Below are 26,749 nucleotides of genomic sequence, written 5' to 3' on the forward strand. Positions count from 1 at the left end.
TATTTTACTTACGGAATTACTGCATTTGCTCGTTTAGAAATTTATAACAAAAGGTCCTATTTATTCAGTTTGAAGATTATAATAAGAATAAACACTAACCATGGATTCTACATGTTCAATTCCTGTGGTCAAGCCGAGGAACAAGCTCATAAACAATGATTAGTTTTCTTTAAATTCAAATTAAGTCATGTCCATCCAAAACTGACAGATGTTAGGGTATAAAGTCATGCACAACATGCATTGAAATAAATCAAAATAAGACATCTAGTTAATTTGCGCTATGTTTCGTTTAATTCGGTATCTGGCAGTGTCCATTTCTGGACAATGGATTTAATTCAGAAAGATTGTTTAACAGGCCTGTTTACTGTCAGAGCAGATGCTCTCAACCCTTTAATTGTATGTTGATTTAAGGACGACTTGCGGACCGCCTTCAAGTTACAAGTCGTTTTTGAAAATGAAAAAAAGAGGTAAATGAAATTGTGTCCTACTGTTCCTTTCATTGAACGACAAGATGAGCGTCAAGTTGACTGTAAGATAAAAATGAGGTATTCCCAAGGCGAGTGATTCGATTAAAATATTATACTATAATCATTTTCTTGTATGTTCATATTCTACACACGTAGAAGTATGAATCTTTACTAGAATGAAATTTATGGAGATTTAAATCCATGTTAATTTTTGCAGTGGTTGACTGTCACTCTATCCGTCAAACTGCATTCTTTTCATTCTAGCGTTAAAATTATTTTAATGTCCCACTGATATTAAGGCGACATCTTTTCATATTCATACACTATATATATATTGCTTTCTTTCTATGTCATTTATATTATTGCATGCATTGAGTGTATTATATAACGTACTACGGAATGATTGCTTAATAATAAATACCTTAAACTTTCTTCTTTTCATTAAATTACTTGTAGCTTAAAATGTGTCATGTCATTAATGTTTAGAGTTTCAGTTTCAAATGGCGACAAATATTTTTTTGCGCTTGTTCTCGTTTCATTTAAAAGTACTTCCCAATTATTATAAATCTAAAATGTTGGTTTGCCAGTTAAGTTACAAAATATTGCATTCTAAATTCAGACTGACGTCACGCGATTTCAACGAGATTAGGGTCAACAAGATGTGCTCAGCTTGACTAAATCTTATTTCTTTAGATCTTAGAGTAAATAATTAAAATATAAGAAGATAAAGGGATTGTAAATGATCATAATCTTTGACACAGTACCACACTTAGTGGAATTTTTATTCGTATTTAAGCTTCATATATTTGAAACATGTTTTCCTTTTTATATTTCATGTAGTTACTTAATTTTTTGGTACCATTTTCTTTTGTGAATTTCGTGGGCTATGAAATTACGTATAACAGTGTTACTGACCATTTAAAAATATTTGATAAACAATGAATATTTTCATTAAATGTTCCGATCTACAGAAACTGCCATTTATATACATAGCAGAGTTTACAAAAATGCCAGTTAAGGACCTCCCCTCCCCCTAAAAAAATATAATAGATATAAGACAAATGATTATAGAAATATTTCTCAACTTTCGATCTCTGTAATGGTCTTTATCAAATTGTTATTTTGTTGTATAATTTGCACATTTTAAGAGTAAAATGCCCAACCTGTCTAATTCTTGCCAAGAGTTCCAACTTTAGTTTCTTGTTTTATATTTACAGCATCAATAATCATGGAATCTATAGGTCGTAACGGACTAGTACGATTGCAAGGTGAAGATAGTCTTATGTACTTATGTTTCAACAATAAAGGAAGATTAAGAGCACGGGTAAGCATAAGTAAAATATATACATGTATATGAAATGGAATAACTTTAATGAAAAATATAGTCACTCTATATGTTTTAGGAACTTACTTCCTTTCATACAATTTTTAAGCTGAACAAGGCTACTTGATAATTCTTTTGTTCAGTCTCAATTGATGTAATTAAGACGCATAATTCCACTAGAGTCATCACTTGTTAGTTAGGATTTGCGTTTTATTCAATTGATTAAACATACTTTTGTCCATACCATTTTCCATTTATGTAAAAGGTCTGGTTTTGCGTGGTCAATTTTAATCTGAACCGGTCATTTCAATCTGAACAGTTCTTTTAAAATACTAAAGTATTATTTCATTTCCAGTCTTTCAGTCAATTTTCAGACTTATCCACTGCAGTTAATCCAGTACTGTTCAGACGATTTGTTTGTAGTCAATATTTGTTCAGTGTAGATTCATACTGTTCAGTAATTGTAAGTTACCTGTACACATCACACTGAATTGACTGCAAGCAAATTAATTTTTACTATACTCAAAATTGACTGAAAGACTAAACATGGCTAAATGATTTATTGAGCAGACTTTTCAGGAGATGGTAAGATCAAAATGAAAGTTTTAAACTATCACTCGTTTACTAGTGGTTTGTGTTATTTTCATTTTGAAATCTACAACTTGTAGACTCGAACAGTTATGATTTGTATATACTGAATATGCTAGACGATTGTCTATTTTTTTAAAGTCGACCGTATTTTGACCTATAAATGTCTTTATTTTGTGTCATTCTTTTGTTTACCAATAGATGTCGTATTTTGTGTCATTTGTGTGTTGATCAAAAGATGCCTTATTTGTGTCATTTATTTGCTGATCTATAAAAGTCTTATGTTGTGTTAAGAATATGTTGATCTTTAAATTATAAATGTCTTATTCTGTAATCATTCGTATGATGCCCAGTTTATGTTTAACTTGTATAATTCGTATTTTGAATTCTATATGGATGTCGTACAATTGCATATAGTTTGCTTGTGGTTTTTTTTTTTCATTTATTTATCTGGAACTAGTCTATAAATGCAGTTTCTAATAGAATTAAATCATCGACACTTTCGGCTAAATCTTTGAACTTTTCATAACTACACTGTTATTCTACACTGTGCATTTAACGTGAGCATTGATTTATATACCAATTTTAAACAAATGTGAAAATAACATATTGATTCTTTAGCTCAATCTTGATAGGTTAAAACCACAGGGGGTACAAAAATCTTGTCTCTTTGTCACATGTAAGTGAAATGAGGATTTAATCAAGAAACTCTTTTTGAACTTGTAAAATCAACCTGTTTAATAACAAGCGAATTTCAAATCCTATTTCTTTACAAATTACGTAGGGTTGACATAGAAAGAACAGTGTAATGTGTTCTCGGGATTACCTAACTTTTAAATCGAAATGACAGAGGGAACAACGACAATCACCCGAACCATCAGGGTCTTGGGTATTAATATTAAAATCGACAACCATACTTTAGCATTTGCGGTGTTATAATAAATGATAAATTTGCATGGTAAAATACACATGTATACGTTCTACGATCGATGGCATGCTGAACTCGTTAGTATTTCATAAATATTATTCAATACAGCTTTGAATGTATTAAATAAAAAGAGATTATTCTTTGTGGTTTTATAACACGTCTTTTTATTTAAATTACTTGAGGAACACCTGATTTTTCTATCCAAACAATCTAACTGAATACGTTTTAATCCAAATATGAATTTAAATTGGGTTCATCCAAAATATTTAACATTGTAGAATGAAAAGTTTCTATTTTGAAAGGAACATCATATCTAATGAAATGAAGTGGAAGGTGCATAATTTTAACTTGAGCGAACCCTACTTATTTCATAACAGACATATTGAATAATTCTTATTTAATTTTCATTCGTAAAGCAGAATTCATGTTCCTAAGTAAATATAGTTATCAACCTACTGTTAAGTATAAGAGCTAGTATGCGAAATTGATAAACTTTGCACTAAGTAAATCACGACAAAATTATATCATTGACGAAAAGTACATTTAAATTTAAAATAAGAACCCTTGTCTTTTTTCTGTTAAACACATGTGAATAAATACAAAACAAATTGCTATATGCAGGTGCTCATAAAACCATTAGAACAAGACAAATAATACAAAATACTTATCAGGGTTGTAACTTGAGAATTTATTGAACACTACACTATAAATCATATTTTCAATTTCATGAGGGTCCTGAGAAAACGACAACCATAACAAAAAATGGACAAATGAAGTTCAGCATATACTGACAGTCGTCTTTAATAAAAGCGTTCGTCTATTTGTAACGTATAGTTTATTGTTCAATGTCAGTCACTCGTTTTTAGATTGACGTCAAACTGTAATTGCACACTTTTTTTTATATAGACCCTCAGCAAAGGTTTTTATTAATTTGGTTTGAGGTTAAAAACTGTCGAAGGCTATAGGAATGCCTGATAAAGATAGTAATTTAAACAATTTAAACAATTGTACAATTAATATGCAGGTGCTCGTCATGTAATTAGTGGAAATTTGATCCTTTGTTGTGGAAAGTAACTGTCAATCTTTAAAATATTTCAAATCAAAGGCAAAGTACAACGCACCTGAAATTACTCGGAAAAAAGTCTTCAGTTTTAAGGACTACATTCCTATGTCGAATGATTTCAAAATAAACTATGAACAAAGACAAAACCATTATCGTTCAAATATTTTAAAATAATAAACAAAAGATCCATACTCTAAACTAAATGTATAATAATATATTTACATTTAATTACGATACAAATGTCTGTACCAAGTCAGAAATATGACAGTTGTTTTCCATTTGTTTGATGTGTTTGAACTTTTGATTTTGTCATTTGATAAAGGATTACCGTTCTGAATTTCCTTGCAGTTCGGAGGTTTTTTAATTTTACAGTCTTCCAATATGATGTCTAGTGTGTTTTAAATTGGTCTTAATTTACGGGGTTGTTATATTGATGCATTTAACTATTTATTGAAGAGGTCAGCCTATCCATGGCAGTATTACGTTATATAAAAGTATAATACTTCCAGTGCCTATGCAACGGTATTTCAGATCTATCTTTTCGTACGAATATTTACTCTGTAATTTTCTGAACATAAATGATTCCGTTAATACATTTTTTTTTCTATTTTCAGCATCATCCACTTGATAGTTGTAATCTAGTTTACAACATTACACATGACAAATTTTATCAGTTCCGTTTAGCGGACGAAGAACACAACTGGTTCATAGGATTCAAGAAGAAAAAGTTAAGAAATTCTGTTCGAGGTAAAGCGTTACCAGGCTATAAAAAGAAGCCAAACTCACGTTTAGAAAGGTGCTATGACTTCACATTAATACCGATAGATCAACATAATACAACGCCGTCACCGTATAGTCCAGTGAATTTTAATGAATATAGTGATAATTGGAACCCACAAAAGACATTTCATAAATTAAGACATATGAAAAAATATGAAGGAATGTTTACGAAAGGACACAGAAAAATGAACAGACGGCGGCAAAAAAAGAATAGAAAAAAATCTAAGAAGCGAAAACCACCTGGTAGATGAATATAGAAAACTTAGCATTGTTTTCAATTATTTAACATATGCATTCCGAATGAGAACGAGCTGTGATGGGAAAGAGGCTGTGATTTGTGTAGCACGTGACAGAAGATAATTCTGATAAATCATTCGAATGCAACTCTACGGGCTTTCATTTATTTGTAAAATGAGCAGTGACAGAGGGACTGTTACGGAGGTTAATTTATTCATAACGGATGGAAACTTCCTATTCGTGTAATCTTACATTGAATGTTAACCTTTTTCGTTTACGACACGAGATTATAGCTTTATGCATGAACACATAAGAAAATGTATAGTGTTGTACAAACTAGGATGACTACCTCCTAAGTAAATATTGACCATTAAGGCATTGTAAAATATAAGAAATCCTTGAGCAAAAACCAATAAATTTCCAGAGACCTAAAATGTGCATTTATTACCAGTGAAACATTGGTCGGAAACACGGGTAAAATTACGCATTACGTATGCAATCACACTATAGAGAGACCATAGCATTGCTATTATAGATCTCCGAAACAATGACTATTGTGTCTTTTGTCTGATTAATAGAATTAAGTTTCTATACTAAGGTTTTCATGATTTCGATATTTTTTACTTTCATAATATTTTCATATGGAAATATGAAAGTGCAAGTTTTTTTTAGTCTGAATTAATGTAATGACGTAAAATAGACATCTAAATCCACTGTTTCGGAGATCATGTCATCTATTGTTTTACACACCTTCTTGTGATATTTTTTAAGTAATTTTTTTGTTAAACGAACATATATAGTGTAATAAATGTTGTCATAAATAGCTAATCTGCATAGCAGTTATGTTCTATCCTAATTTTGTCTTATGCCTGTATATTACGTCATTATATTATTATTACATTACACATTCCAATTCAGGTATTTTCATATATATCATCCAATAAAGACATGATGAAAATGTAACTGTCTTCTTCTGCAATAAATTGTAATTATTTAAAATTCTGATATTTTTGTAGGAGTATGTGCGATAGGACACTATTTGCCCCAAAAAATAAGAGAGAAAAAAATATGTTTTATTTTGCTTGCTCGATGTATGTGCAAGTTTATATTACAGTATCTTTGATTTAAATTATTTACATGTGAGGCTATCAGCTCAAAAATGCATCTCTGGAATATACAAGTGTAAACAAACTTAATCTGTGCACAACAGATATCATTCTGGTTTCATCGTTTAGTTTGTATTCTTGTATTCTTGTACATGTGTATTCTCCACCCCTGTAAACAAAATACATCACGTTATCACTAAAACAAGTTATACCATTGATGTAGTTTTACAGTATATTTATTTATTTATTGTTAATATAGTGGACCAAATAAGGGACTTATCGCATATACTCCTTAGTAGTAATATGAAAAAAGTAAACACATACGAGCTATGAGTTCTGTAATTTTATATCTAGTCATGAACATGGCATTTTGTTACATTAAATGCATGCCTTCTAAATAGCATGAAATAATTTTTTTTTCATTTCTTTTTAGCAACAGCGATGAAGAAATTTCCGTAACTTTTCACGAATCAACAACATTTTCTTGCTAGATTATATAAATAATAAAATTTTCAATGTGCAGTACAAATGAATAACTCCTTTTAAAACCTGTTGAGGGTTTTCCAGATATTTCGCAAAGTTAAACAATGCAAACAGAAAATATAATTCTCAATTGAATATGTGACCGCTCCACATAAAGTTAACCCACAATGTGTTCAACAAAATTTAATAATATTTTTAAGAAATGAGGCTTTTAGGTATTTTCCATTACTATTGAAAGCATCAAAAATTTTGTTGACTTGCATGAACAAAACATGTTGTACTATAATTTTTCTTCTAATTGAAATCATACTGTAATCAAATTATTACAAGAGACGGTAAAATTTGAAATCAAAACCAAATTTTGATAGAGAACTCTAGGCATGTGCATAATGCGGATTTTTTCCTTTCCGACTTTGGTTTGACCTTTACTGGAAAAACTTGGCCAGTAAAGATATTATGATGGTGCCTATATATGCTTTATTGTTATTGTTTTGTATGTAAATATGACTGTAGTATATTGTTATATATGCCAAAGATATATTTATTAAATATTGCAATTTTTTGTTATAAATGTCCCATCAAATTTGTATTTATGCACATAGTGCAGTAGATACAATCGCAGAAATAAAAAAATATAAATATAACATTGTTGCTGTTTATGCCGAAAGTGGTACGTTTATACAAGCTATACATGGAGACAAAAAATAGTTCTATTAGTCAAGGCCTTTACACTAGTCAATAACGAGGACATCATGTAAGGTGCTTACCGTGTTTACATTGTATCATGTCTCTCATGTAAGAATAAATCATCTGCTTTGCTTGAATATCTCATAGAGCACATGCAGACAGTATCTGGACCAATGGCTACATATAAACGTTCTTTTCTGGGTTAAAACCCGTCTCGAAATATGAATTTAGAATTTATTAAATGATTAAAACAATAAATCAGGTACAAGATTACATAGAAGTTAGACAGCTAGAGGTCAATACAAGGTTGAAAGTTTTCTACTAAGGGTGTGTTTGCCGTTCTGAAACATTCGGTGGTAGCATTTAAATAATATGTAATGCCTTTTTTAGGGACTGTCATCATATGTTTTAAAGGATCACAATTGTATAGGTGGAATAAAGTTTGGTGTTCTAAACGGCCACAGTGATCTCTTGATAGCATGTTCTCGACGTCTTGTTGGTCGATGGTTCATTCAGCTGTCGATTTCAGCAAACAACATTATGACATTTTATTTCATTTATTTTCTCAAAGAATGAGGTAAATTCAGGTTAAAGTAGAGACCGAAACTCTCAGATTCAAAGTTATATAATGATGAGAAGACATATCTTAGTGCAAACTGCTACCTTATGGGCGAGAACATAAAAATCCGACTCGTTTACAATTTCAGGAATATGGCAGTTGTTATCAAATTGTTCGTTTCTATGTGTATGCGTGTTTAATTTTGTTTCATTGCGGTGTTCCTGTTGTTTTCCTCTTATAGTTTATGTGTTTCCTTCGGTTTTGATATGTAATCCGATTTGGGTTTTTTTCTCAATCTATTTATGATTTTTGAACACCGTTATACTACTGTTGCCTTTGTTTATGTTTTTCTTGTACCAAAAAAAAAACCCAGATTATTTAAATATTTACTGTCAGATATTTGATGCTGAAACAAAAAGCAACCATCAAATCTTTATTTGATACCGAACGATTTAAACCTGTACTTATTCATCAAACCACCCATTTTTTTCTTAAAATTTAATGTGTATTGCAACAACAAAAAATATGTACTTTTCATGTATAAAACGATATGCTAATAGAATTTTTATTATATTCTTTGAAGGACACACAATCATTTCCCAGATCACATGATATAATTGCTGACCTAAGTGGAGTCTTTGTGTCATTAGTTCCCTTCTTCAGACAATACAGCATCTTTCAACGGAAAACAAAACGGCGCTTGCAAAACATAAAAATCAAAGTAAAAATTATAATAGTGCTTCATCATTGGCGCCAAAAGTCAAAGATGCATTTATATGTAGCTAGAGAAACAAGTGTGTGCCCTAAAGAGCATGGACTCATTTTGCACTAACTAATACTGCAATACAATTAACTTGAAATTCATTTAAAGTAACTATCCATGTGCATTTTATGCATGAAACACAACTGTTTCAAATTGCTATTAATCTACTTGGTCAACTAAATGCACGAGTATTTTAAATATGACAGATGACAAATACAAGGTCAAACAAGTTGTTCATAAAACAGGACTGGTTATTTGAACAATTTGGTTATTCATTCCATTTCTACTATAACTATACACAATGTCAAAGCAAAAAACCATATATGGAACTTCATACGACATATTATAGTTTCAATGAAAACTGACAGACTGATATATATACATTTTACAGCCGTTTTACAGCATAACACGTTGTAATTGTAGGAACATATGATGAGAATGAATAAAAAGCGGCAATACTGTACTAAACGCCTGATTATCATTTAAGTTAATATCTGAAGATTTACGCGGGTTATTTGAAGTACTTGTTTACCCTACAAATATTTAATCGTTGCGATATCTTATCATAATTTTATTAATACCTTTGTCACAAATTCAGATTCGAAGAAAAAAACGTTTGGCCTTTTCGGTTCCATCCGCGACTTTTTGTTAATGTGTTTGGTTTGCAAGAGCTAGCACATTCTTTCTGCATGATACGCTGTTGTCACAACAGGGAACTTGCTCTTTACTATTAAGCTCCAAATTTGGAAATCATTTAAAATTAATGTATCTTACTCATGCAAAACTCTGATTCCTTCCCTGACTTTGAAAACTGTGGATTAATTGTGATTCGTTGGATAGCAATTTTCCTTGATTTCGTGGTTCATGTGAAAATTGGTACCCGTGCAAATGAATGAATTCAGTTTACTTTTTTGTCCTTTTTTGCTTGAAAGCTCTTTATCTTTTTAATAAGCTTTGGATTTTCGAATAGTTTTGCCTCAATCGTCACTTAAACGACAGTGATTGTCAAAATGCGCATCTGGTGCAGAAATTGGTACCGTTTATGTTCATAGTACAATGTATTCATCAAGTATAAACTATCTTTATTCTGTTCATTTTGTTTTTCTCCCTCAGAGGTTACATAGTTAAATGGAATGTACATGAATAACAGTTGATGATATTAATTATGTTTTCTGTTATTAATATTAATATGTATTATCTTTCTCATATAAAACTACATAATGTTATGTTGATCATTTGTCACTCTATAAATGATAATAAATATAACATACATTGTATGCTTCGGTCTACTGATCAATGTGTATTTATATAATGCAAGAAAACTAACGGACTAGTTTTCAGTTTATTCTTATTTTATTTTTTGATATGCATGAATTAAAACACATACTGTTTTTGCTTCCATTTATCATATGAAATATAAGATCGGAAGCAGATACGTTTCAGTATTCAGGTAAAGAACTATTAATTTGGATGCTCAGTTGGAGCAAATATTTAAAAATAGTGTCTTTTTCATAAAAGTCGTTCCTTCAATGCATTGAAAGTTTTGAACAATGAAGGATATTTAAGGATATTCAAGTAAACTTTATATCATATTAAAGCTGAACATGCCTGATAATTTTCAAAGTCACATTTGTAGAATAATTTGCATACGTATGTTATTTTTGGTTACAGTAGAAATTCCTTCTAAATGCAATTGAATGTATGCCTTTTTTTTTTTAAATAATAACAGCTCAGTAAGGGTGTAATTTTAATAATATATAATAATGATCTACATCAGGAATAAATTACGATAGCTTCATTTAGCAAAACCTTTCCACATTTTGGATACGCATTGCTCTTTAATTTCGTACTTCTCTTGCCTGTTAACTTTAATGATTCAAGCGTCATTAATACGTCTTTTATCCCGCTGCAAATGTTTGCACCTGTCATAAGTCAGGAATCTGATGTACAGTAGTTGTCGTTTGTTTATGTTATTTATACGTGTTTCTCGTTTCTCGTTTTTTATATAGATTAAACCGTTGGTTTTCCCGTTTGAATGGTTTTACACTAGTAAATTTGGGGCCCTTTATAGTTTTTTGTTCGATGTGAGCCAAGGCTCCGTGTTGAAGGCCATACATTGACCTATAATGGTTTACTTTTATAAATTGTTATTTGGATGTAGAGTTGTCTCATTGGCACTCACACCACATCTTCCTATATCTATTTTGCAGACGAAAAGACCATTAGGCTTAGGAAATTCGAATCCTAGAATCTTCGATGACTTTATTTACTCATACTGGATCAATGCCTCTGGTGGTGGAGGTTTCGCCCCCCCCCCCCCCCCCCGGGTATTGCCAACCCAGTAGTCAGCAGTTAAGTGTAGATAATAATTGTCATTGATATGCTCATAGTTGTAAACTAATTATTTACAAAACTATGATTTGTTAGAAATATTTATGACTTTTTACCCCAGAAATCAATTACAATATCTGTTTTTGACAAAATATTTCAACATTTTTGGTACCCGATGCTTTTCAATTTCGCATATTGGTGTTTTGCCTGTTAACTTTCTTTTTAATCGAGCGCCACTGGTGAGTTTTTCGTATGCGAAACTCGAATAAGACCATTGCTAGGGGCACATTTAAACATTTATTTACAAACTTTGAATGGTTCGAAATACTACAGCAGTTCTCAGATATTAAGTTATGTTAGTTGTGTTTGGCAAATAAAGGCAACAGACAGTAGTATACCGTTGTTCAAAACTCATAAATCGATTGAGAGAAAATAATTCCGGGTAACAAACCTAAACTGAGGGAAACTCATCAACTATAAGAGAAAACAACTAAACATCAGAAACACTGAAGTGCAATACAAAAAAAAAACGACAATGCAAAAACTTTCGACATTATATGTACTCATTACTCTTCAAAGTAAAATCACAAAAATACTAAACTCAGAGGAAAATCTAATCGCAAAGTCCATAATCACATGGCAAAATCAAATGACAAAACACATCCAAAACGAATGGACAAGAACTGTCATATTCCTGACTTGGTACAGACATTTTCAAATGTAGAAAATGGTGGATAAATAAGGATTTTTTTTTTTTGCCTCTTACTTTATTGATTCGAGCATCGTTGTTAGTCTTTTTGTAGACGCGTCTGGCGTAAACAAGTTATAAACGTAGTATCTTTTGTGAGTTTTATACAACTTATGAGTTGATTCCACTAGTGTTGAAGGTTTCTTACCATAAAGCTAGCCCAGCAGTCAGCAATTATGTGTTGACATTGGTATGGTCATGTTTATAAATTAACTTCTTACGAATTCTTATATTGTTCGATATACTCAAAATAAGAATAGAATAATTATAAACCTGGTATTTTTATGAGTTTTTTGCAACCAATTGGTTGATGCCACAGGTGGTGTAGGTTTCCTTCCCTAAGAGCGTAAGAGCTTTACCTACCAAGTAGTCAACACTTTTGTGTTGACATTGTATTATCATTGATATGGTCATATTCATAAATTAACTTTTAGCAAAACTTTGAAATGTTCGAAATATTAAATATTTCATAATGGATATAAATTACTTCAGCTTTATGTCGAAAAACTGACGTACAAAATTACAAGCCTACTATCTTTCATGATTTATTTTACAACTAGAGTCGATTTCACTGTTTTTGAAGGATACCCTCTTCCCCGAGAATATTTCTAGTCTAGAAGTCACCATTGCTGGTATATTTGATGAGATTATTTTCACTTCCTTTGGAAAGTTATTAACGAAGGAAGGGAATATACGTTGTTATCATTTGAAACCTTGCACCAGAAGAACAAACCAAGAGGGTAATTTGCTATTGGAATGTTCTATATATTCAATTGTTCTTCGATTTCGTGAAGTTTTATTCTAAAACCCGACATCACATAGCCCATGTATGTAAATTTAACAAAACCGTCGTGATGGTATCGTGTATTGTACTGTAGGTGGGAAGGAGAAAAAATGTTGGGAATGACAAAAATATAAATGTAGAGGTTATTGTTGGACATTCATTTCTCTCTTTAGGGGACATTTAACAACGTGGCTGAATAATTAAAGTCGGACACAGTCAGTAAAACACACAACTTAAACGTTATTTATGATTTCATGGATGCTATAGAAAGAATGATTTTTTAAATAATACCTCGAAGTTCGGGTTTAACCTTTGTGCTGTCATTCAAACTATGTCCAACTCGTATCAATTTTTTTATTTATTAGACAATAATATTTCATAGACCACAAACTCATGGGATTAAATTGTTTGGTCAGCTTTAAAAACCACATGACATACCATAATGTTTGCAATAAAAGGTCAAGTTCAACACAAACAATAAAGGTAATCTATATCTTGGAAATAAGGAGAAAGTTTACATGATGAATAGTTGTTAATATTTTTTCCCATTTGATAATATATTTGAAATTTAACACCCCCATCAATGTCTTTATATTTCATATATGCAAAATACCACCCATAATTTGTTTACTAAATAATAAGTATATTCAAAACATTTCCAATATAGAAAAAGTGAGATAACATCAAATAACGAAAGAAGATAAAATTTTAATAATGGTCATCATATAAATGCTTTGTTCGAAGCAATGAGGTCACAAATCGCATTTATACATCATTGTAAGGGCAATTTCATTATATTGCTTGTTCGGTTGTTGAACCAAGTTACCATTCATCTAGTATAAACACGTCACCACTATCAAACAAATATTTCAAACAACCATAACATATTGAAACTGGAAAAGCTGATTGAAGTTTTATTTCAGAATTTTAAGTCAGAATATATTTGTCAAAACTTATATCTCATCAATTTTGTTCAAAAATTATATTTAACTAATATACTTCTGCATTACATATACTTAGTTTCATTTCCTTTATTCCTTTCCTATTTTTTTTTTATAAAATTCGTATAGCTAATTTAAGTCCTTTCTATGTTTTAAACATCCTGATTAGACAGAGCACATTCCATCTCATCATGATCATGATGATCTGATACATTGTACTCAAATTTCTAGGTTTTTTGTATAAACGTGGTTGTCGTTGAAAACCTCAGGTGTTGAACTCTTGAGTAGATTTTCTGGAAACATCACTTAAGAAAGCCCTTATATATGATTACACAATTCTCATTATCAAACATTTCTCTATAAGTAAAATGGATTTGGAAACAGGATTTGCTTTTATTCAATTAAATTTAAATGCATGTTTACTTTGATGTCATATATTTAAAAAAAAAATACAATGTATATTGGTGTATCATCTGCCTTTTCAAATATTTGGTTTATATTTATGGTATTTTATTTCAATATGGAAAAATGAAATTCCCAAGGCCTTTATAATATAATGTTGTTTTGTAAATTGAAAACAAATATGCAAGAGTACATGTAAATAATTAAACAGTGTATATGATTGTATTTTTCGTGCAAGGCATACTTAAGCTACACTGCATTAAGAGAAGATTCGTGCAAAAATTATTGAAAAGACTTCCTTCAAATGAATGGGGATAGTAATTCATTGAAGACACAGTGTCGTCATTTTTAAAATATTGTTAATTATAATAGTACAAGTAACCAATTTGTATGTATTCAGATCTCAAAAAACCAAATGATTAACTGTTAAACATTTCGTTAGACATTCATACAAAAAAAAACATAAGCTCATGTAACATAATTAGTCCATCAACGCTCTGCTGTCCGAATAAATAGTTGTGCAAGTATTAAAATTGTTTTGTATTGTTTAACGTACTGAATTAATTTAAGAGTAGTAAATGTTTTGGTTGAGAGAACTTAAGTCATCAACAAATTATAGACCTCTAATTTTTTGAGAGGTAATGCAAACCCTGCAAATTCTTTCGGTAGTTACGTATTCAATCATTTATAACCCTTGCATTGTCATAAGGTGACATCTTCAACAGGAAATGCACTTTCTGTACATTAACATCTCAAGTTGCGTGAAGGCGTGCAAATATTTCGCCCGTTAAATGTATGTTTGTTTAGTTGTCAAGTTCTTAAGTATTTTAATAATGTAGCTGGAGAGTTTTTGTATACAATCAAATGTGTAGCTCACATTTGATTTCCATGATATGAAAATGTTAACATGGAATTATTTTGCCTGTCGTTCGCTTTTCCCCAAAAAAATGTTTTTTTAGGTCAAAATCGAGTGCACCTAACCATTAAAGCTAGAAGAGACAAATGTGTTTTTTCTTTAATAACGACGAGTCATCTGTTCACTAAAATTCCTGAGACACTCATAGAATCTAAATGGTGATAAATATTCCTAAGTAATATAGAACATGCTTTAAATATTTAAAATCTGAATAAAGTAGATTAACAAAAATACTAAACTTCTAGAAAATTCAAAACTCCAAGTCCCTAATCAAATGGCAAAATCGAAAGCTTAAACACATCAAACGAATGAAACCCCCAAGGATGACTGGAGAATAGAACTTTTTGTCACTAATTTCGAATTAAACCTAACTAGTTAGTGAATAATATGACCCGGTTTATAGCCATTATAATTGCTCTCTTAAATATCATGACTTCTCTTTGAAACCACAAACATGACTTCCAATATGAGATTGAAATTAAAAGACAGTGAAAATTATCTGCCCTGTCAATATGATAAAATTATTCGGGGTAAATAAAGTTGTTCTCATTCGATTCAACCACCGATGTCTTTGAAGTACTGATTATCATAACACTGTATCATTTTCATAAATGTGAACTGTCTTTTCTTCTTAAACGTTTAAGATTTTGTGTGAATACTTCAATTTGATTTGAATGTTCTTGGCAGTTGTACCAAACTAACATTAAACACAATCCTATTCTAACAATAATACCATTTAAAGCTTATTTTATGCATGACATTAACATTATTTTGCATCAAAAGAAATTAAAAACCTTATATATAACATATTTACATTATTCATTGAAAAGTCCTGAATATCTTTTTATTGTGTAATAACTTTGACAATTTTTATCGTACATTATGAGACTATAAATCCGCTTTTGTATTGCACTGTTGCTTTTATTTACTGTTTGAGTATACATATTGCCATGACTTCCATGTTGAAATACGCTATCATTACGCTTCTGGAACACAAGAAATCATCCCTTGTTTTGGTGGTGGTGTTGTGATTATTTTTTCATACTAGTAATGTGGTTTTCTATCCGTTATTTTAATGTTATTTAATTTTTGTTTTACTAGAAGTGGGTAAAATTTATGAAAAGAAAAACAACAACGAAAACAGCTGTTTATTCTACAGGGTGTTTATGAAATCAATACGAAAAAAAAGGAATGAAAAATTGAGTAAAAAATTGATAACAAGCTAACAAACTAGCTTCCATTAGTACGGTGATAATATAGGTGTCGCATGCAGGTTTATATCTACCAATAAACACATTAAATCACATTGCCCATGCTTTCTGCACTTTAAAGGTCCCTTGCAACAACTCTCTTCTGTAGGGTATGTGTAACAAGGTAAAATTCCTATCCCTTTCCTTCTTATCCTTGATATGCATGAACTATACGCTAGTCGCCACTTGATGTTAAGCTAACACAAATGAATTCTTCAATTCATGTTTATTATTTGTGCCTCAACCATTTCGGTATACATGACGTATAAGAAGAAAGGTTTGCTCGTTGTGCTAAAAGACTTGTCTGTTTAAGTGCAAGTTTCCTGTTTGTGTTACCATTTTATTTTATTTTTTTAGATTGAATTGGATCAATTAAAATTCGCCTTGTCACTTCTCTCATTATTATAACTCGCGTCACGATAATTTTCAACAATATGTTAAATACTTTCATTATATTTTTATATTTTTATGTAAAAAATAATTTAAATGTATATCAATCAATCAATGGTGTTTTTCTTCAAATAATATTCAAATTTAAAATATCGTTTACATATATAATTAATAATACTTAAGTTTGGAATTTCCGGTTATCAATGTTTCACTGTTTTAGAAAAAGTTACGTAAAAAAACGTTTTATCGAAACGTCACAAAATGCAACATGAAACGCACCAGATTAGAAAGGGTTTACGTGTTACAAAATTATATTGATGTCTATCGTCAGATTTACAAAATTCTATAAACGTATATTGTCAGATTAACTAACCTGTTTAAAAATCAAAGAAACGATAAACAATTGTATTTGGTATAATTTACATTTTCCTGCACATCAAATAAAATTCATATTTAAATTTATTCATTATCATGTCAGCTTTAACTTATGCACAATATAATATAGGTTTGATTTTATCAAACGACTTGTCTTTCATAATTATTACTAAATAGTAACTGTAAAGTGCCCGTATCAACATAAAAACACTTTGATAAAGTGTATTTTCATTCACACATGTCTTGAATTCGATAATGTTACAAATTGGTTTCTGTTATTTAACGAATGATATGATCAGATATAATTTTCGCACTTTACGATTATAATTTTGCATGTCATACATAGACAGGGGTTATTGTGAGTACAATAGTGTTAAAGAGAAAAGGGTCGTTTGAAGTACGTATTTGTTGCATAGATTGAAGTTGTTGAGACAACGAAAGTGTTACATAGAATAGGGCTATAAGGAGTCTGAAATTTCTCATAAAAAAGTGTTCTTTGATGTTTCGAAGAAAAGGGTTGTTTGGATAAATAACCTCATCATAGATACCAGGATTAAATTTTGTATTTACGCCAGACGCTACACAAGACTCATCAGTGACGCTCGAATCAAAAAAATTTTAAAAGCCCAAATAAAGTACGAAGTTGAAGAGCATCGAGGACCAAAAGTCCTAAAAGTTTTGCAAAATACAGCTAAGGTAATCTATTCCTGAGGTAGAAAAGCCTAAGTATTTCTCAAATTCAAAAGTTTTGTAAACAGTTAATTTATAAATATGACCATGTCAATGATAATTCATGTCGGCACAGAAGTCCCAAGAAGTGCTGACTACTGGGCTGCTGATACCCTCGGGGAACCACCAGCAGTGGCATCGACCCAATGGTTGTAAATAAACTCATCATAGATACAAGAATTAAATCTTGTATTTACACCAGACGCGCGTTTTTTCTATAAAAGACACATCAGTGACGTACGAATCCAAAAAAATAAAAAAAAGGCCAAATAAAGTACGAAGTTGAGGAGTATTGAGGACCAAAATTTCTAAAAGTTTTGCCAAATACAGCTAAGGTAATCTATTCCTGAGGTACAAAAGCCTGGGAGCGCATACGCTGCATAGACAGGGTTTTGTGAGAGTACGAAAGTCTTACATAGAAAGAGATGCTAGGGAATGTGCATGTGCTGAATAGACAGTTGTTATTGTCGGTAAGAAAGTGTTACTAAGAAAAGGGCTTTTTGGTATATGAATTTAATGTATAAAGAAGATTTGTTGTGATTACACAAGTGTTACATAGAAAAGGGTTGTTTGGAGTACGTATATGTTACATAGATGGGTGGTGTTGTGAGTACATAAGTGTTACAAAGAAAGTTGTTGTTTTGGGTACGTATTTTTTGCATACAGAGGGGATGTTTTGAGAACAATAGTTATAGAAAGTTGTTGTTCGGAGCACGCATGTTCTGCATCGATAGGTGTTGTTTATAGTACAAATGGTTAACATAGAAAGAGGGTGTAGGGAATTAGCATGTTCTGTATAAACAGTTGTTGTTTTGAGTTCAAAGGATATTATGGCTGTGTTGAAAACCTATTGGCGGCCTTTTGCTGTTTTCTGCTCTTTGGTCGGTTCGTTGTCTCTTTATAACATTCCAAATTTCCATTTTTAATTGTATGTTACATAGAAAGGGGGTGTTTAATTTACGCATGTGTTGTATAGAAATGGGTTGTTGCGAGAACAGAAGTTTTACAAAAGAAGTTGTTGTTTGAAGTTCGTATTTGTTACATAGAAAGGGTTGAAATAATATAAGCGATCGAAAGAAAGTTGTTTTGGGTACGTATTTATTGTACACAGAGGGGATGTTGTGAGTACACAAGTGTTGCATAGAAAGTTGTTTGGAGTACGTATGTGTTGCATAGGCAGTGGTTGTTGAGAGTACATAAGTGTTCGAAAGAAGGGTGTTGTTTTTGGTACGTATTTGTCTCATAGACTTAGGGGTTGTTTTGAGTACACAAATGTTAGATAACAATTTGTTTGGAGTACGTATTTGTTGCAAAGGCAGGGTTGTTGAAGGTACGGAAGTGTTAGATAGAAGGGTGTTGTTTGGGGTAAGTATTAGTTGCATAAACAAGTTTGTCTAGAGTACGCTTATTTTATATTAGAGGTTCTAGAGTGTTTTACACTGATATGGGTTGTTAATAATACGCGTATGTGTTACATAGACTAGGGTTGTTTGTAAAACGAAAATGTTACATAAACTGGGGTTATTGGAAGTACTCACGTACTAAGTCAATGAACCAAGAAAAGTGAATTGTTTTGGGAAATATTTTGGATGGTGAAATGTCCATTTATGATAAGTGGCCACATAAATGTATCAACTAATTTATGATAACTATCGTTATATTAGGAAAATATGTATTATGAAAATGGAAGGTAATAACAGGGCAAAGATATCTACTTGTAGTTATTGTGTTTAAAGCTATTATTATAATGATAGTATCAGCAGTTGTATCAGAGTGTGGTCATTCAAATTATAATATTAGTGGTAATCACTGAAGCAGGAAAGAAATAAAATTAACAGATATATGGAGTAGTAGTGCGAATTGGCTATTTATTTTTCAGTAAGAAAATATAACTTTTTATCAAAATTTGGATTGGATAATGGTTCGGTGAATTGAATATAATTTATATTTTTCACCGTACCCTTAGAAAAAATCAGGATATTTTCCGACCCATTTGGCTTACCAACTAAATATGTTTATACATATTATAAAAACTGTTAACGCTCGACTATTATTGTGTGTCCAATATAAATTTCGATCAAAGCAAAATACTATTCCGTACAATAAGACAATGCACATTTGGCATGGATTTTACCGTCAACAACGAAATCTCAAAACAATATTTGTTTACCGTGGTATACGATTTGATTCAATCTACATTCTATTGAACACTACACTTCAGTTCAAATTCATATCATCCCGGGTTCAAACGTTCAATTGACTTCACTAGAAACGTCATTATCATAAAATTCTCCAATTGCAAAATGCTTGAATGAAAACTGAAACGCTGAGACTATCATGTACAATTTGGGAGTCGGATTGCTAATTTGCCGTCATATGTTAATCATTGTTCAAACAACTGTTCACAGTCAAAGAGAATTGAAAATTGATGAAAAGAAAACAATCAACGTTTTGAACTGATAATTCCAAATATCCGAATTATTTTCAAAACAAGAGAAAGTAATGATGTAGGCTCGGCGTAGTTCTAAGCTATGGGTTTCATACATGATACAAGGTAGTAGTCTGTACTAGAATCGATTCTTCGAAGTCACACGCCAAACGCATTTAAGTAAATCAATATTATGCAGTGGCGCTTAATGGAAATGGTGGATAGTTCATTGTGTATCATGAATAGTCAATCCTCTTCCTTTGCATCATGACAACATTAATTGTCTATTGTCTACTAGTTTCCGATCGGAAGAAGATTCAAAACAGACAAACAACAGATTGATAAAGATGAACCTTTGAAGGATTGAATATTATCTAAAATGACGCAATCTTTACATAGTAGCGTTTTTGTATGCACGTGGTAATGATTTGAACGGTTTGATTGGGATAAACTTCAAAGTACCACAACAGATAAAATATTGTTTGATGCATCCCTTTATGCCTTTATATCATGAACTACAGATAAGCTGCCGTCCATACATGTACTCCTGGTCTAGAAAATGTTTTAAAAGTGTACAATGGTACTTACTTATGTAAAATATGCTTTACAAGGACATTACATGTCATAATTATAATAATTATAATATAAACATTACCACTACTTACTAAACTATTTTCAACTAATTCAGCTGATGCATAAGAAATTAATTCGCTGTAATAAATAGTTAAATAAGTGGTTAAACATTCATACGGACGCAGTATATATAGAAGTATAGTGCTATATTTATCAGAACGTAAGAGAAAAACGTACCAGCACTTATCATCGTTATAAAGAAAGAATTCGTGCGTAATACTACACACTGACATCAATACAGATAAAGATTTCTCAAGTCAAATTCATTGAAATACGTCGTACCGCGGAGGGTCCTCCTATTTTGTACAATTTCACGTTAATGGACGAAAATGAATAATTTATCAATACCTAATAATCGAAAATTAGACAAGATTTTACGTTAAAATAGAGCTACTATAATGGGACTCACATGAAGTTTGACATCGAGGGTAAAACATTATGTATCCTTCGTTGACTCCACGTAAAGCTAGTCTATTGTGCAGCCAGATAATTTGGCGGAAATTTTTAATCGTGTAAATCGCCCTTGTATGCTGAAAACACAGAAGATTTTATTTGTGATTGTGATCAATGTGAAAATTTAACCTCTATTAAGTGTGTTAGAACTATTTATGGTAATTTATCAATATTTTAAAGTGATCTAGTTCAAAAAGTACCCTATATCATGTGACGAAAAAGAGTTTCTCGTATTAAAATAAATGTTAATACATAATAGTTTTGAAACATCGTAAATGTGATCTAAGGCCTCTATCATTTTAAAGACACAAAGCTTGAATTTAACATACAATATCGGCAGGGCAAAGTTTGGACAACTTGGTCTCATTTTACATATATTAGGCATATCCTTAAGGAAATTTATTTAACTGTCATGTGAAAGCGCCATAAATAAAAATAGAGGAGAACCATTACGTCAAAGAAAAGAAAGGTTTCCGGAATCTATTAACATAGAAATTTAGATATGGCTTAAACGTTTTAAAAATCATTTCTATTGATGGGATAAAAATTGTTGGTTGTGTTTAACCGCACTCTCTGTAGATCGAAAAAAGATGGGCTACAATTTGAATGAAAATGAATATAAAATGCATTTGAAATTTAAGTTGCATATAATTTCAAATAAGGTCAAACGTAGAATGAGATAAGTCTGAGGTAAAATACGTGCAAAATGATCAATTTAGATAATTATCAAATCCTGAAATGAATGGATGAATCAAAAAATGCTTCATGGGAAAAGGGAAGTTTACATGTTTCAGAAGGTTGTGGCGATCTTTTACCTTTACCTGAGAATTATCCATTCAACTCTTATGCATAAAAACATGCTGTTTTCGCATCTTCGTATATAAATGCAAATTATTGTGATAAAACTGTTGTGGATTTTTTTTCAAAAATAAAATGTAGTAAATCATTACCAAAATATCACACTATATGTAAATGAAGATTGCAGCCTAAACGTGTTGAAATTCATATCTCAAAGAGACCAAATTATTTTACTTGTGTGCTGTTTCATTGATATACTTTGAGTTAACAAAAGCAAATCTTATTCTTTTGTCTTTTTAGTGTGACTAAATAATTGACCTTGATCACCTTTGGTTTTTATTCTGGCTGAGAACAAAACGTTTATCTTTTTTATCAATAATGTGGTCATTTTCATAAATTTCCTGTTTACAAAACTATGATTTTTTCGAAAAACTAAAGGTTTTTTTTTTATCCCAGGCATGGAATACCGTAGCTGTATTTGGCACAATTTTTTAGAATCCTATGAATCCTCAATGCTCTTCAACTTTGTACTAGTTTGGCTTTATAAATATTTTGATGTGAGCGTCACTGATGGGTCTTATGTAGACGAAACGCGCGTCTGGCGTACTAAATTAAAATCCTGGTATCTTTGATAACTAATTATATATCAGAAAAACATGAAATAACAAAAATATTGGACTCCAAGGCAAATTCAAATCGGAAAGTCCCTTATTAAATGGAAAAATCAACACCTCAAATACATCAAACGAATGGAGAACAACTGTCATATTCCTGATTTGGTACAGACATTTCCTTATTTAGAAAATGGTGGATTAAACCTCAGATAGCATGGTACCACATAATTGTGGTACGTTTTATAATTATGCTATACATAACTAATTCTACCAATGTTGTAGACGTTCACAGGTAGATAACCATATTATTTAATTTATCTAAGAGTAAAATAATCAGGAAAAAAATTTTGATTGAAGATAAACCTCCTTTTTGAATACTTAAATCATGTTTTGAGTCGGTCTTCAAATTCATACATCTGGTATGGTTTGCCTTCCATTAATGACATTCTGGAATGGGTCTATTTTTTCAATTCTTTAATTCTGGTGGGGGTCTGTCTTTCAATTGTTACATTCTGCTAGGGTCTGCTTTTCAATACATAAATTCTGGTAAGGGTCTACTTTTCATTCTTACATTCTGATAGGGGTCTGCATTTCATGACTTTAAATCTGTTATAGGTCTGCATTTCAATACTTTAATTATGGTATGGGTCTGCTTTTCAATTCTTACATTTTGGGAGGATGTGCCGTTGAGGTCTTTTATTCTGGTAGGTGTCTGCTTTTCAGTAATTACACCCTTAAAGTGGTCTGCCTTCTAATACTTAAATTCTGGTAGAAGTCTACCTTTCAATTGTTACATTTTGTTAGGGGTTTGCTTTTAATTCTTAATTTTTGGTCGGTGTTTGTCTTTCAATTCTTACATGCTGATAGGGGTCTGCTTTTCAGTTCTTATATTCTGTTAGAGGTCTGTCTTTCAATTCTTACATTCTGTTACGGGTCTGCCTTTCAATACTTAAATTCTGGTAGGGGAATACCTTTCAATTGTTACATTCTGGTAGGGGTCTGCATTTCGATACTTAAATTCTTGTAGAGGTCAGCTTTCCAATTCTTAGTTACATTGTTTTCTAGGTCTGTCTTTCAATTCGTATATTCTGGTATTGACTACCTTTCAAAACTTAAGTCCTTGAAGGGTTCTGCTGTCCAATTCTTACATTCTTTTTCGGGTCTTTCTTTCAATTCTTATATTCTGGTAGAGTTATGACTTCCAATACTTACATTCTGATAGGGATCTGCTTTTAAATTCTTATATTCTGATTAATTTCTGTCTTAGAATACTTCCATTCATTGCTTTTCAATACTTACAATCTGGTAGAGATTTGTCTTTCAATTAGTTACAGTTTGCAATTCTTCAAATATAGATAAAGTATCGAACACGTAACCAACTGTTCATGGTATTATTGATACCCTTTTCCCTACAGTGTATATTCTGCATATGTTTTAGATTTGTTAGGTTTATGTTTTTGGTTAAATTTTGACAAGATTTTTCATAGAAAATTATAGATAATAAAGATCTTGACCAAACGTTTTATCTTTTGAAAATATGAAATCCCACGACACCATTTGTGTATGTTTGTTTGTTAAAGGTATTTCAATTAAACGTTCAGGTTGAAGATTTCTGTATGAAATATTACATATAAATATTTTGTACGATTATTAGTGCTCCTTCTTTGTATGAAATATTAGACGGTGCTAACGAGGTATTAAAGGTGTATATACTGACTAGTTCATTTTATTTTACATTCATCTTAATAATTTTTCATTTCTTCTGTCTAGGTTTACATAGGTAGGCTTAAGTGGCGACGACTAGTAGTTACAATACTTGCTTGGGGACAGAAACGGTCAAATCTGCACCGTCAAATGTCAGTCCCACAGCCTTGAGATAAGGATAAAACAAGTCTGTCACTTTGTAATTGTTTTATTTATGGATGTAAAGCAAATAGCATATTGGCGTCGATTTCAATAGGGAAAGCCCGGTTTCGCTAACGATAAAATATAAATTCCTTTAATATGTTGGTCAGCAATGTAATATAAGCTTGTTACATTTCATTAAAATAAATCATATTTTTATATCCAGTATTGGTTTAAAGCATTCAAACAAAGTTTACTATAAACTTTAAAAGAAAAATATATGTCACATGGTATAACTTACTTATATAATGTTCACTAAAAAATAGCATTAAGCTCTGATTAGTAGATGCTGATATATATGTTATGTTTACACGCACTAACAGACAGAGGTAAGTCAGTATACTCTCCTCTGTTGAGGAAATCAACCTCCAGGGTATTTGTATTATTGATTCAGTTCGCGAGTCCTTGAATATGTTTACTTTGATTCGAGTACTATATCATGCATTTCAACTTTATAAACACTAAGACTAGACGTAACCTTCAAAACCTTAGAATATCATTTAAATAATTGTGAAAACACCTTCGGATAATGAATTGCGAAATGAGATGTTCGTCAATAAAACAGCACAGAACCAAACGACAGAATAAACAAGATACGACATATAGAGGTCAATACAGGATCTTCAACAACAGTTTAATTTACGTTAAAATGAATTTTAGTATGTTTTCAACAATATCCATAATTATACTATTTTATCTTAATTCTTATTCTTTGTAACAAGACGTTTACAATGACAGAGTGACGGAAAGCTAAAATGCTGCATCAGCATTTAGAAGAACCCTCTATCTAGGTCAGTACGCTGTGAATAATGAATACTTAAACGGAAGTTGATAATTATTTGATGAACCTGTGCATGCGCACGTTCTGAATCGTCCAACAGGGATACGATATTTTCTGGGTTATTTGAAGTTGCAACATTGCGTACATATTGTATATATCTCTTGTATCCTTTCATACTAGTGTAAAACTATTTGTCTTCCTGGTGCAAATGTGTATTTCATTTTATGTAATTGATGGATAAAAAAGCCGCCGATTAACGACAAGAAGCCGCAAGGATAAACTGTTACCGTATGTAACTAGCACATACTTGACTGGACTAGCTACGCAGAAACACGCGATATAAAAAGTACTATATAAAGACCTTAAATAAAATTACAAGCCTTTGGCTAACATTAAAAGAACAAAGATGAAATAATGCATTTTGCCATCACGCTTATTAAAGGGAGCAAGTGTGTCTAATCACGAAATGTGTATATCAAAGGAAAACTGTTTAAAAAGAACTAATGAATAATTAACAACGATGCACTAAAAGCGTACGAACCGTTAATAATTAAATTACTTGGTATTTGTACAATGTCCTCAGTCTTGTAACATTGTGATACCAAGACGCCAAATCTTGTAAACTGGACGTTTACAGGTCAAGAATAGTTATTTGAGAAAAGAGATGATATATTGGGTTAAATATTGAAATTAAGAAATTACCAATATAAAAAAAGAATGGTGCTCTAATACTGCTCTTCAAAAGGTTCAGATTTGTCATCTGTAATATGCTTTTTATGTGCAGTGAGGTCTAGATGAATGTGATGAATGAAATCAAGTACGAAAGTAAACAGGGTATAGTATGTACTGCACAAAGCATATAGGCATATGCTCTATGGATGTTAGGAAGGTGGGTTTACTAACGATTTTCAAACATTCGGATTTTGTGTTAAAAGAAGTTTTTAGTATTGCTATGAAACCAAATGTAAACCCCTTTTTATACTTTTAGATGGAATTTAAAACGTATGGTATCACTACCAGCAAAAACAAAAATAATTTTCAGATTGATTTCAGAGATCCTGGCATTCTCTAGCACATGTTATTTATTTAACGGCACCAATCATACTGGACGTGGTTATTTCATATTTGATTTAAAATTATGCCTGTTAGCGATTTAAGTTGCACAGCGCTTTAACACAAGCATCATATGTATGATTTACTTTATTGTACTAAACATATATTTTTGAAAAGAAAAATTGGCACTTGGTCTTCCTTAAGTTGTGAGAGCTCCCAGCATTATGCCATAC

General features: G+C 31.2%; 1 protein-coding gene across 2 annotated transcripts in view; it reads left to right on the top strand.

Annotated features, from left to right (window-relative positions):
* The window catches only part of LOC139520335 (uncharacterized), a 32,666-nt gene extending 25,119 nt beyond the window's left edge, over positions 1 to 7,547 (top strand). For both annotated transcript variants that reach the window (XM_071312883.1, XM_071312882.1), the window contains exons 4-5: positions 1,685 to 1,791; positions 4,985 to 7,547. In XM_071312883.1, coding sequence (XP_071168984.1) covers positions 1,685 to 1,791; positions 4,985 to 5,401 — 524 coding nt within the window. In that variant the 3' untranslated portion in view covers positions 5,402 to 7,547. The remainder of the gene's footprint in view (positions 1 to 1,684; positions 1,792 to 4,984) is intronic.
* The last annotated feature ends 19,202 nt before the right edge of the window (positions 7,548 to 26,749 follow it).

This window comes from Mytilus edulis, chromosome 4 (genome assembly GCF_963676685.1).
Source record: "Mytilus edulis chromosome 4, xbMytEdul2.2, whole genome shotgun sequence".
Taxonomy (NCBI): domain Eukaryota; kingdom Metazoa; phylum Mollusca; class Bivalvia; order Mytilida; family Mytilidae; genus Mytilus; species Mytilus edulis.